The sequence below is a fragment of the Tetrahymena thermophila genome, assembly GCF_000189635.1.
Source record: "Tetrahymena thermophila SB210 genomic scaffold scf_8254367, whole genome shotgun sequence".
NCBI lineage: Eukaryota > Ciliophora > Oligohymenophorea > Hymenostomatida > Tetrahymenidae > Tetrahymena > Tetrahymena thermophila.
The window spans coordinates 33,380-47,062 of record NW_002476151.1 but is presented as its reverse complement, the minus strand read 5'-3'; the positions used below and the strand labels follow the sequence as shown (position 1 = coordinate 47,062).

General features: G+C 21.1%; 4 protein-coding genes across 4 annotated transcripts; 2 read left to right on the top strand and 2 right to left on the bottom strand. All coding sequences in view use genetic code 6, as the record gives it.

Annotated features, from left to right (window-relative positions):
• Window positions 1-3,435: 3,435 nt before the first annotated feature.
• Window positions 3,436-4,239, top strand: TTHERM_00755840 (hypothetical protein; the record flags this gene model as incomplete). The annotated part of the gene is made up of 1 exon (XM_001031713.2): window positions 3,436-4,239. The coding sequence occupies one exon, from the start codon at window positions 3,436-3,438 to the stop codon at window positions 4,237-4,239; it is 804 nt and encodes a 267-aa protein (XP_001031713.2).
• A 1,284-nt stretch (window positions 4,240-5,523) lies between these two features.
• Window positions 5,524-5,913, bottom strand: TTHERM_000755823 (transmembrane protein, putative; the record flags this gene model as incomplete). Its single annotated transcript, XM_012800293.1, has 1 exon — window positions 5,524-5,913. The coding sequence occupies one exon, from the start codon at window positions 5,911-5,913 to the stop codon at window positions 5,524-5,526; it is 390 nt and encodes a 129-aa protein (XP_012655747.1).
• Window positions 5,914-8,167: 2,254 nt separating this feature from the next.
• On the top strand, window positions 8,168-8,623 carry TTHERM_000755821 (hypothetical protein; the record flags this gene model as incomplete). The annotated part of the gene is made up of 1 exon (XM_012800292.1): window positions 8,168-8,623. The coding sequence occupies one exon, from the start codon at window positions 8,168-8,170 to the stop codon at window positions 8,621-8,623; it is 456 nt and encodes a 151-aa protein (XP_012655746.1).
• Window positions 8,624-10,049: 1,426 nt separating this feature from the next.
• On the bottom strand, window positions 10,050-12,125 carry TTHERM_00755820 (hypothetical protein; the record flags this gene model as incomplete). The annotated part of the gene is made up of 1 exon (XM_001031711.1): window positions 10,050-12,125. One exon carries the CDS (start codon window positions 12,123-12,125, stop codon window positions 10,050-10,052), a length of 2,076 nt encoding a protein of 691 aa, XP_001031711.1.
• Between the last annotated feature and the right edge of the window lie 1,558 nt (window positions 12,126-13,683).

Here is a 13,683-nt window from a genome sequence, read left to right as displayed (position 1 = left end):
AAACTTGAGCTCTAAAAAATGAGAATTTTGCTATATTATAATCTAGCTATTTAAGCTTAGTTACTGCTAATTAAGTAAAATCCTAGCAGGTTCTTTAGTTTAACTAAAGAAAAAGTTTTTAAATATGCATTTCGCCGCATATAAAAAAAAGATATTATGTGATTTTGCAGTCATAGTATCTTAATATAGTCTAGAGACTATTAACAAAAACTGCAATAAGAGGGACCTTTCCACTAAGTTTTTAAATAAATAAATAGTTAGAAAATATAATTAGCAACAATATTTTTATCCTCGAATTCTCTTCACGAATACGAAAAAGTTAATATCAATTATAATAAAATTTAAGTTTTTAATGCACAATAATACTTATCACATAGAAAATATTGGATGATTATTTTCTGATAAGTTTATAAATAAAACCAATATTACCCGTTATTTTTTTATCCTTTAATTGTAATTGATATTAATATAAGTATTCTTTAACCCAATTTTTATTAAATATATAAAAAAATATTTTTTAAATAAGGTAAAAGGAGCAGAAGAGAAACATAAAAAAGAAAAAATAAAAAAATTAAAATAAAATTAAAATTAATAAAAGAATTTAATAAAAGAATAATAAGAAAAATTTGAAGAAATTCATAAAAAGCAATTAAATAATAAAAAAATTAATTAATTACAAATCAAAGAAAAATAAAAATTATTGCTAAAATCAAACTAAAAAAATTATTTACTACTCTAATAGCAAATCATAAATCAAATATTAAATATTTAAGAAATTTATTTTTGTTTTTTTAACAATTTTTATAATTAATTAAAAATTTGATAAACCTAATAAATTATCAATTAAAAATAATTATTCTCTTTTTTTAACATGACTATAATTTAAATTTCAACTATTCTTATTAATCATTATAATAAGTCAATTCAAAATTTTACTAATAAAAAAAATTATTTGTATTTGCTAAGAATTTTCTTTTAAAAAAAAGAAGAAATAAATGGTTTAAGTAATAAATTAAATTATCTATTTCGAGATTTTAGGTAAAAAATAAAACAATAATAAAAATCTAATGTGAATATATTTTCACAAAAAAATATAAAAATTTTATTAAAAATTCCTTGATAAAATATTTAAATAATGATTTTATTTATAATAATTATGAGTTTAAAATTGTAAATATTATCTTGATTGGATTAACTTATTTGGTTTTTAACAATAAAGAGAACCATGAAATCATATGCTTTTTCAAAAAAAAATTATTTATTTTTTTAACCATTTTTTTCTAAAAATAGTGGATAAGGTAGATTGTCTAAGCAAGTTAACTATACTATAAAAGCCTAAGCAAAATAGCTAGTTGAAAACGTAAAAGTGGTGGGCATGCTCCTTGTTTAATCTTTTTATATTTATTAAAATAAATTGACAAAATTTTGATTAATTTTTTTATTTTAAATCTAAATTGTCATTTACAATAAGAAGCAGAAAATAAATTTAAATTATATTTTAAAAGATTTGCTTAGTTTATTAAATTTTATTCTTCTTCAATATTTCTCAAATATTTATTAGTTCATTTTTTAACATTTAATTTAACTTAAATTTATTTTAACTATTTTTTGGCAAAAGGAACAGTATTAAAATTTCTAAGCAAAATTAAAAAAAAAAAATTTCATTTTAAATTCAGCTTTTGATAGAAAAAAATAAAAATTAAAGATATATAAAGATAATTGAGCTTTGAAACTTAAATATGCTTCTAAGAGAAGAATATTATCAATTCTACTAACTATTATTTATATGCTACTAATTCTTGAAGCAAAATTCAATACATACTTGAAAATAAGAAGCAAGTACATTAAATTTATAATTATATAAAAAAAATGCGTTAAAGCTAGAATAAATAACTAATCATAAAAATATAAAAGTGAGATAACATCATACAAAAACTATGGAGGGAATAAATTTTAATAAGCTATTTTAAATTTTTTTTATATTAAATAAAAAATTAATTGTGTAAGCCATTAATCTAGCCAATATATCTATTTTACTTTATTTTTTAAATCAAATTTTAGGATAGTGAAATTCTATTAGTAATAATGAAATAGAAATTTAAAAAGAGATTAACAAGTTAATTTATTTTAATAAGCATGAATACAGTTATGTGAAAAATTATTATTTTTAGCATCTGTTTTTACTGACTCATTAAATATTTTTATATAGTTTTAAGTCATTGAAAAATATTTAAATAATTCGTTTCATAAATTTTATATCAAATATTTTATTCAAATTTAGATTTTAAATATTTTTAAACATTAGTAAATAATCACTTTAATTTTATAAATTTATAGAAATTTTGAGGTTGAAGATATTGTAAATAAGACCAAACAAAATATTTGATAATAAATAATGAATTCATGGAATAATATTACCACCGTAAAGATAAATACTTCTTAACAATTGATAAATCATTCTTCAGTAATTCTAATATAAATTTTATGTATTTTTAAAAAGAAAATGTTATATAATTTGCTATTTTTTTTATGTTATTAGCTTTTATTATTTTTCACTTTTAATAACATAAGCTTGAAATAAGCTAAATTAAAAACAACAATATTTTTCAGTTGAATAAAGACATTTTTGTATACTTAAAATAAATTTTTGAATTAAAGCAAGGAGAAAAAAATCATAAAAATGCAAGATTATAAAGGAAACCTTTTGATTTTCCTTAAAAAATACCTCTTTTATACCAATTTAATTAATATTTTTTAAATAAATTGGATAGATATAAAGTTGTGTTTCAAGATTCAAAGAGTGCATTTTTGAATACACAATGTAAAATACCTATCTTTTGTATATTGATATTAGTACAATTTTATAATATTTCTAATTAATTTTTCTAAAAATTTATTTAAGGCTGGGGAAAAACAAAATAAATTTGTTGTTTACTCTACATGAAAATTTTAAAATTCATTTTTGATAAGAGAAAAAATTTAGTTTTCTCCAATTTATATTATCTATTTAATATGAATTAATTAATTATTGTTATTTTTTGTTAATAAAATAAACCTTTTTACAATTATAAAAGCTTGCCTTTAAAAATTTGGAAAAAGTTATTTCAACTAACAATAAATATTTTAATAAATTTTATTGAATTAGGGATTTTTTAAATCATCAATCTATCAAAGTTTCATATTTTTATTTAATTTTGCTCATTTTGTGCAACTAAAAATAATTATGGGTTATTTTTCAAATTTTTTTATTCATGGTTTTAAAATAAAAATGTTGCTTCTTAATTGAAATGATAAAATTCATGTAAAAAAAAGAAAAGTATGAACAAAAAAGTTGAAAAATATGTTTAGTATAAGTATATGAGCTTTCTTTAATAGAAAAATTTTACTTAATTATGCATACATAATTTATGAAAAGCAAAAAGAAATGCCTCTCAAATGATTACGTTGCTCATACACAATTACTTTAATCAAGAATACTTACTTAGTATTATTAATTTGAGACAAACCAAATAGAAAAAAAAATAAGTTGGAATGTAAAATCAGTACTATTTTACCATTAATTAATTATATTGTTTAGCTTATCAATGCCTAAAATTTTTTAAAAATATAATAAATAATAATAACAAAAATAAAAATTCACTATAAAATAAAATGAAGTAAGTTGAGATCAACTCTAACACATTTTAGTAAAATCATAATAATCTAATCTAGCTTTTTCTGGAATATTATGAGTAATATCTGGTCTAGGGCTAAAAATTTCCTTAATAAAATAGCTCATATTCAACAATGTCAGAAACCACTTATAACTGCGATAACAATTCTTAATTGACAATTTTGGATATCCCATGCTAATAGAATTACTTCTCATAACGATAAAACTAGATAAAAAATTTGCTAAACAGCTTCAAAAACCATATTACTGAAACATAAGATGAGTTTCTTATGAACAGGTACTGTTAGTTATACTAAAGCTAAGGGATAAACTACACAAATTTGAAGAAGATAGTAACAAAAAGAATTAAAGATAAAAATACGAGATGGAATATGAAGCTCAAAAGCCTACTAAAAAGTATACACTTGAGACAAATATTCTATTATTATCTAGAAAACGAATCTATGAAATGGCTAAACAACTCTAAGGTCTAGGATAGGGAGTTGATTATTGAGCTGGTTGAGAGATTAATTTAATACTAACATAACGATAAAATTTTAAAAGAAATAAGAACCTACCGAAAATGAATTTCCTATGACAATTCACCAGCTAGTTAGCTAGCTAGCTAACTTCTAACAAGCTGGTTTTATAAAAAAACTAAGTTTATTTTCAATATTAAAAAATAAAAAGAGAAATTTGATTTAGGAATAAGAAATAAATTGTTCATAATCAATAAAAAATAATAATAAAAAAAGCTTTATAACATAAAAAATAATTAAATAAAAAATATTTTATCCTTGAAATGTAACTCAAATTATCAATTAATATATGTCTTTTTGATATTATAGTTAGATATTTATAATATTTTAATTTTTGAATATATTTTTTAAATTATTAACCACTCATAAATTATTGAACAAATTAATTGTCTTAGATGTGCAGCTTAAATAATAAGCAGCTTTATTTAAAAAAAATATGTTTATATGAACCCAACAATGACGAAAGTTTATTTTTCCAAAATTTCTATATTTTAGATTTGAGCAAACATAAGAATGATCAAACATTTTTCTTAAGAGTAGCTTCATGATAAAAAGTAAAGAAATAACTAGCATATCTATATGAATTCTATGAATAATAAGAAAATAATAACTAAAGTAAATGTAAAAATGACAAATATTATAATATACCACAAAATATGTACTAATTTTTTATAAACTAATATATATTAAATAAAATAACTGATTGTATCTTTAAGCTAGCCATTGGGCGTAGTCTTTCGAGCTTATATATTTCCATAAAAGTTATACCGCTTTCAGCTGACTGTATTTATCTCAAAATACTAGACCATAATTAGAAATTGGTAAAATGCGAGAATAATAAATAAATAAAAAACCTGTCCTGTTTTATTATATTATACTCCTAATTTAATGAAATGAGAGGAAATACCAATTGAAAACCTATAATTATTTTTTATATTTTGAGTATTTCAAATAAATGTAAAATTTTATATAAAAAAAAAAGTGGATGCGAGTATTCAATGTATTAAGAGATCCATATATTTTATGTTTGATAACTATTTGGAAACAGACTGAATAATAGTTATTTTTTAATTCTGTTATTTTAGTTAGAAATCAAGAATAAGGAAAATGTTTTTGAAACGATTTAAAATTTTTTCTTTTTAAGAATAAGTAAATAAATAAATATTTAAGATTAGATTATTACGTGCAAACATAAATATAAAAATGAACTATTAGAATAAAATTTCAACTTTATTTTTATGATAACAGGTAACATGTATTGTTAAAAACATTTTGAAAAAGAATTGTAATACTAATATCATTAAAAAAATAGAAATGGATAACTTTTTTTTCTCAACTTACAAAAATTTACTTTGCTTTTATAAAATATTATTATGTTAAACTATTTGCTAATATAAAAAAAAACATTATAAATAGATAATTATAATATTTCTCAAATTTATTGCTAAAAATTTATAAAAATCCTAAATGATTATTTGCTTAGTTTGTTTGTCTTTTTGCTTATATGCTAACTATATAATTACTATTTGAAGACTTCCTATTCTCAAGCTTGCTATTGATTGATAAGAATATATATTAAAATAAAAAGCTATTAACATTTATGAATAGAAAACTAAGAGAAAATAGTAGAGCTAACAAATAAATTACTATTGATTCGCAATAGGAATTAACTATTAATACTACGACTACTTAAAATGACAGATTATAATCAAAAACTAACATTTAAATTGACTTTTCTGAGTATATGCTTCCTAAGCTGAATTAATAAAATAATTTGAGTTCTTAAAATGTTTTAAGTAAGCATGATACTCTTAAATTGCGCTTCAAAGCCTTGCAAGAAAATAAATTAAACTATCTGTTCAAAAATGAAAGCCCAAAGACGGAGCGTAGCTCAATCAATGAAAGCAATATATGTCAAGCTGCTTATAGAAATACTTAAAAAAATTTTTATCAATAATATTTTTTTAAAAAATACCTTCAAGAGCAGCAGTCATGCTAATAAAAATATTAACAAAATTAAGAGTTGAGGAATAGAGTAATTAGATAAGCTAGTGTACCTCGTATGAGCTTAGACCATGATTTAAAATAAAACCAGCCCTAACATTATATGAGATCTTCACTTGATCAAGTGACCATACCTATTTTATAAAATGAAAGGTTTTTAATACATTAAAAAAAGGATATAAATGTGGAATATTTTAGGTTCCATCCTTCGGCTTAAGAAAAGACAATTAATTAATTAAAATATATGAAGAATGATATTCAAAAAGATATTTAAAAAAAAAATAACCACAATAATTCAATTAACTAAAGCCAAGAATTGATTACTGAGAGATCAGTACAATATATCAAAGATAGTTAATAAAATCTCTTCTTGAATTATCATAACTCGTCTTAATCTTCCTTAAATAAAATTTCTTTCATTGAGAAAAATATAACTCAAAAAAAGAATAAAGCCCAGTACGTGACAAGCCTAAATGATATTGATGAAGACACAAAATAATCTGTAAAAAGGCTTCAAACTCTTCCAAAATACGAGTAATCCAAATAATATGGATCTTATCCTTCAATAGAATAGAGTGGAATCCAAGCTCAACCTTCTTTGCTAGAATAGATTGGAGGGGAAGAAGCTCTAGATAAAATAATTACCAAATTTAAAAATATTTATGAGTTAAAATAACATCTAAAACTGAATTATGATATGTTAAAATGTCTTCTTTTAATTATTTTTGACAGAGATAAAGTGGTAAAATAGAAATACTCTTCTTCTGACATTAGAATTCACTTTAAAAATATTGGATTAGGCTAATTTCACTATATAAACATCTTTGAAGTTATGAAGTAATGCTTTGAAGAACTCACAAACTTACCTTAAAAACTCATTCAAAAATGTTTAAATAAATTAGAAAACCCACAAAAATTTATGGTAACTGATTGTTTAGTTAGATTAAATATTGGCTGTGTTCTCTTCTTTAAATTTTTTATTTTTTCATAAAAAGTTTACAAAACTTTAGATACAATTTTTGGGCATATAAAAGTCAATTACCTTGATTTTCCTTAGCATTTTTAAATTTTTTTCAAAATTAATGTCTCTAAAATTTTTTTACTAGTCAATTATCAATTATTTCCTTTTGCTATTGATGAATTTCAAAGTATATTTTAATAAAGATTTATAATAAAACAAAGTTGCAATTGTAAGAAAATACATTAATAATGTTTGCAATAAAATATTGTGAAAATAATAAGCATATTTTCTATTCATACTTTTTATTTAATAAGTCTAATTATCTCTTTGAAATGTGAGCTATAAACTATTAATATTTTTAGAAACAATTACTGATATTTTAATCAAGTATTTGAAATAGGTAGGTAAACAATAAGATTCTAAAACAATAACTATAAAACGAAAGCAACTAAATAAATAAATAAATATAATTCGTATTTTCACACTTTTATTATGGCTTTATTTAGAGATAAACCCAAATAATACAACTCATACTTAGAAAAAGATTTAATATATTTAAATGATTAGATTTGTTAAAATAACTATAAACTATAAATTGAATACCCAGAGCTTTAATATTATATAAAATGTCCAAAAATGAGCATTTAATTAGCTATTGCCATTTCACATAAAAATTTTATGATTAGAAATCGCTTTTTATTATTACTAATTTTTTGATCTTTTTAATTTTATTTAATTGAATTCTTTTTTAAAAACTTGCTTGAATTAATCAAAACCATAAATATCACAAGAGAAAAGATATTTAATGCCGCTTAAATAAATTATAATATTGTAAACAAGAGGATGACATATTTTAAATTAGTCACTAAATTATCTCATTTTAAAGAATAGTTGAAATTTTAATTTTACAAATTTTTTTGTAAATATTGATTATTTTTTTTTATAATTAGCTAAATGTTACTCTTTTAGAAGAGATTGGGGGTGAAGAGGTTGTTGTTGATATAGTGAATAATGTTAAAGATTTTATTGAACAAAAGGATGAAATAATCAGTGAAGTCTTATTTGCAAAAGGCATAAAATTAAATGAAAAGGTTATAAAAGGAATAGTAAATTTCCTAAAATTTATTCTAATAGATCCAACCATTTATTAGCAAAAACTCTTATTAGAAAATGTTTAGCCACTTGAATTTCAATACTTAGATTTTTTTAGAATAAAGTTTATTATAGAAAAATAATTTAGATTAAATAAATGGAGCGAATTCAATATTTAATTAGCATTATTTAGGTTAGAAAGTTTCAGATTTTTTATATTATAGACACCTCCTTTTTACCAAAAAATTATCAACTCTACTCAAATATAAAAAGAAATAATTGAAGATTTATATGCAAGTCTCAAAAGAAATAACTATATTTATCATTTATGTATTACCAATAAAGTCAAACTAGATACTATCTATTCTTTCGTGACTGAAACCTTCAAATTTTTAGCACTTCCTCTACAAAACAGAGAATTTTTTTCAGTCTTAAAACCATTTAGATAGTAAAAATAAATAATAAGCATTGAATTTTTTGAAATTTTCGTATCTCAAATCATTGACATACTTAAATTTTATGAATTTGATATGTATTTCGTTTTAGAAATCAAAAAAAAGATTTTAATCTTGCAGTATATAGAGAATATAAAAATACCCCTAGCTAAAAAACTTCCAAATGATTCTATTAATCAAATAAAGGAATTTATTTTAGAACTATTTGAAGAATAGCTTTAGGTATCTCAAACTATAGAAAAAGAGACTCTGCAGCAAGTAGTCAAAATGTAAAAATTCATTTTTATTGATATTATTTAAGATTTTTCAAATTAAAATTAGTTTATTATTTGATTCGTTTGGTTAGTTAACAGATGATATTATGCCTATTTACTTACCTATATGGGATTTACAAGCAATAAAAATATGGTTTAGGTTAGATAGTCTCTGGTTAGAAACATTTAAATAGGGAATAGATAAATATTTCAAAGAGTAAGCTATTGAAAATATTGATCTACAAAAAGAAATAAACTTATAATTAAAGTAATATTTTTAAATGATTTTTTCATTAAAATGATTAATTAAAAAATAGTATTAATGTTACATTAAATTTGTTTTATATTAATTACATCTTCTATATTTTTGATGATAAGTAAGATTTCTGCTTAAATTAATATATTTTATAATTTTTTAATAATCATTCAAAAGCAATATAAAATAAAGATATTATCTATTAATTTTAATCAATTGAAAGATTTATAAAAAAATATGTTTTCTTAAAATTTATATCTACTTTTGTCAAACTTTAGTTTAAGTTTTTTTTATTAACATCAAAAGAAAAAAACTTATTTTTTTAACAATTTTAACCTTGTTCTATATTTTATGACTAAATTCTAGCTAAAAGCATATAAAGTGAACTTCAATAAAAAAAATTTAGGACAATAAATGATGTTGATTTGAAAATCTAGTATAAAAATATATGAATTTTTTATTAAAATAAAATTCTATTTAAAATAAATTGAAATAAGTATTATTAAGTAACTACTAAATATTAAAAAATTAATAAATATTATTTAAAATCCAAATAAATTTAAAAAATAAAATTTTTTTACTAAAATAATATATTTAAGTATTATATCAATATATTAAAAAGTTTTAATTTATTAAAAATGAGTTAGCAAATGTTTTTTAAAAGCAGTTAATAATAACAAATAATGTTTTTTTTTTTTATTATAACAAATTAGGTTTTGTTTATATAAATTTTTACTTATATAATTTATTTAATAAAATTTTATTATGTACAAAGTTTAATTTTAATACAAATTATTAAAATATTAATGAGTTTATGATTATTTTTAAATTTACTTTCATAACCCTTATTTTACTTTTAAACCAGAAGAAATAAATATTTAGTCTAAAACAAGATGGAGATAAGCATTGCTTTCTGTACACAAATTAAATCTGTCTAATGAAGTGTCATAATTAGTTAATCCACTTTTTAATTTAACCATATATTAAATTTAATAGTCATAAGAAGTTAAATTTTTATCAAAGCTTGTCATATGAGTTAAAGGTTAAAATGCTTTCTTGTTAGGATATTTTATTGATGCGCAATAAAGCTTAAAATCTTTAATTTGAACATGGGGATGAATAAACCAAGTTAATTTTATTTATGTTTCGTTTTCAAATCCGATAAGTGCTTCTGAATAAAATGTTTCATTTGTTTCCATACTTGAATAAAGTTCCACATCTATAGATGAGTTTAAAATTAGCTTACTTTCTAATCTACCCTCAATTTAATCAAAAACTGGGTTGTTCTAATCGTAAATGTCGTTGTAGCTGAGATGAGTAGAACTTATAACTTAAAATTACTATTTATCATTTAAGCAATCTATTTGCGATGATGCCTCAGATGAAGCTTTATTGTTTTTAACTTAATATTTTGAGAGCGTCAATGCTAGATGAAGGGGGTAACAAAACCTATCAAGACCACAGCCACCTTAATTAGGATCAAATATTCTACCGTTTGTAGAGAATGGCTTTGGTCTTACAAAATGAGCTTATATTTTTTTAATAAGGCCAAACTCGCCATCCTGTACTCTTTTTACTACATCTTAAATAGCAGGATGGTGAATATAATGCCAGCCAAAAAATATTCTATCTGCTCTTTGTTACTCTGATTATTAGTTTTGTTACTTAATTTACTAAGAAAGCTTTAAAAACTTTTAAGCACAATCATAATTAGCAAAAGCAGGTTTCTCAGCTAGCACATAGTTCTTAGAGTGTTCTGCTTATATAAAACTAAGCATTTCTTATTCTTTCCTTTTTCCAGGCAAAGAAGGGATATAAGCAATACCGTCAAAGCGGTTTACTAATTCTTAGATATCAGAATAGAAGTGTACTCCTTCAGATTTATTTTAGTTATAGATAACTCTTCCTTTATTCGCATTTGATGTATAAAAAGATGAAAAGTAAGAATTTTTAAGTTTTTTAAGTGGGTCAAATAAGGCTTCTTAATTAATTGCAGCTGTTCCAGTTGTGCAAAATTATACTTTTTACCCAAATAATTAATCGAATTTTGTATCTATATTCACAGTTTAAATAGGAGGTGCTATTTTCGAATCAGCGATGCAATTATCTACAATTGTGGGTTATATAGAAACTGCTTCTGCTGCTAATTCTTACTTAAGCATGATGTACTTCTCTTTGTGCTATTACTCAATTTGTTTAGTTATAAAAATAGGCTTTAAATGTAAGCTACTTTTATTTTCCATAGCTTCTTTGCAGAGTTCTCCCATTTTTTTCAAATAAATCAATTTTTCAAAATATTCATTTTCCTAAGTATTATCTCTTAAATTAAGTTTATCATTAATAAATTAGCTTATTTCTTCTGTTACATGCTTTACAACAGGATTATCATTGAAAATCATAAAGCACAAGCTCTCTGAGTCAGTATCAACACAATAGCGATACCCTTAAAATAAAGATGGTTCTACTATTTCAAAGTGAACATATGACTCACTACTGGCAAGACGAGCATTGATATGATTTGAAGCTATACTTTTAATCTCAATTATTGGATCATAATTAGAAATAAATGAAAAAATAGATATGCATTTTAGAATGCTTTAACCTTTAACTGAGATTTCTTTAATTTTTTATCCAGTTATTCTTTCTTTTGTTTTTTATAATTCAAATTTGCATTAAATCACACAATATGATTTTGTTCCTCTAAGCTCCTCTAGTTCAAAAGAAGAAAAAGTACTAAATATGTCAATAAATATAAAGGAATTGTCTTCATCCTCTTTGTAGAGCTTCAGAGTCTCCTTAATTTAGTTAGATTCTTAGAAATAAATTTTTTTTTCTGTCAATTATTAAACAACATAATTGTACCACTTTGATTTATCTTCAGTATGTAGGAGATAAAATTTTAATGCTGACATTAATTTCGATAACAATTAGAGGGTAGTATAAAGTTTTCAAAGTAAGTTTATGGGTTAGTGAAGGTAGATCTAATAAAATAGATGTGATATTTACAGATTTAGCAATTTTTTTTAAACTGGTGTTTATTTTTTCTAAAAATAAATAATGAAAGTTTTGGTCCTTAATCTATATAATTAAGTAAATATCTTTTTCTTCTAGCTTTTGTTTGAAAATAAATTTTGATATTTCTTATGAAATATCACTTTATTGAACTATTTTGGTACTCGTCTATGCCTCAAATTATTCCAGACTTGTTCTATTTTGTTATTCTTGAGTAAAAAACAAAATTAATCATTGATAAGTGATCTATTAATTTAGTCACACTTTTAATGCAAATTTTCATTTAAACTTTTAATTTACATAGGTGAATACATTAATTAAATTTTAATAGTCAATCATAAATTATTCAATGATGCAGTACTTAATTTTGAACAATAAACAAATATTTTTTGAATGCCTTTTATTTAAATGAAATATTTATTACGAAATGCCAGATATTCTTACAAATAAAAATATTTTAATATATTAAAGAATTTCAAGAATAATTGTAATTATTAGAAATATATAAATATAATTTATCTATATAGGTTTTAATTAAAAATCTGATGCTGGTTTCAATAAAAAATTTTATGTATAAAAAATATAATTTTTTAAAAAAATTAATAGCAAATTATATTACTTTTATTTTTTTAAATTTTATTTACAATCTTCTTTACAATTTACCGAATAAACATATAGCTTTTATGATGTATTAAACCTTCTCCTTTTTTTCTAATATGTTTAAATGTAAATTGAACGTAAAAAATAGCGGATTAAATATATTTTTTATGTCATGATTAGTTCTAGAAATAAATTGCTTATACTCACTCAATGATTAAATTTATTTTTTTTTATCAAAAATTTTTGATCATTAGAAATTGATTTATTTTGCATATTTTTATATTATTCTTTATTTACCATTTAAAAAGAATTTCAAGCAAAAAATTAAAAATACTAATAGTTTTTTAAATACTTACTTACTGGCATTTTTTATTTGAAAATTAATTTTTTAAATTACTTTGATTTTTCTTTTATTAAACTTTCAAAAGTATTTGAGTATTTGTAAACTCATTCTTATATTTCAAATATACTTCTTAAAAATAAAATATTTCACTGAAATTCAGTCACATTTTAAGCTAATTCATATTTTAAGTAGAAATTTTATTTGAAAAAAAATAAAAAACATATAATTTTAATTTGATAACTTTTTTTATCAACATGTAAAACATTTTCGAAAGCAAAAATAATAGTATTGTGACTTAATCCGAAGAGTATATGTTATCTCTTGTTGGAAATCATATACAGAGAAAACTTATTTCAGAAAATATTGATAATATTAGGTAAAATATAAAATGAATTTAATAATTTTAAACACAAATTTTTCACTATTTTTAAAAGTCTTGATGGTGATAGCTAATAGATACTCGAATAAATGATAAAAGATAGAAAACTGTATGAAGAAATCAAAGATCTACATAA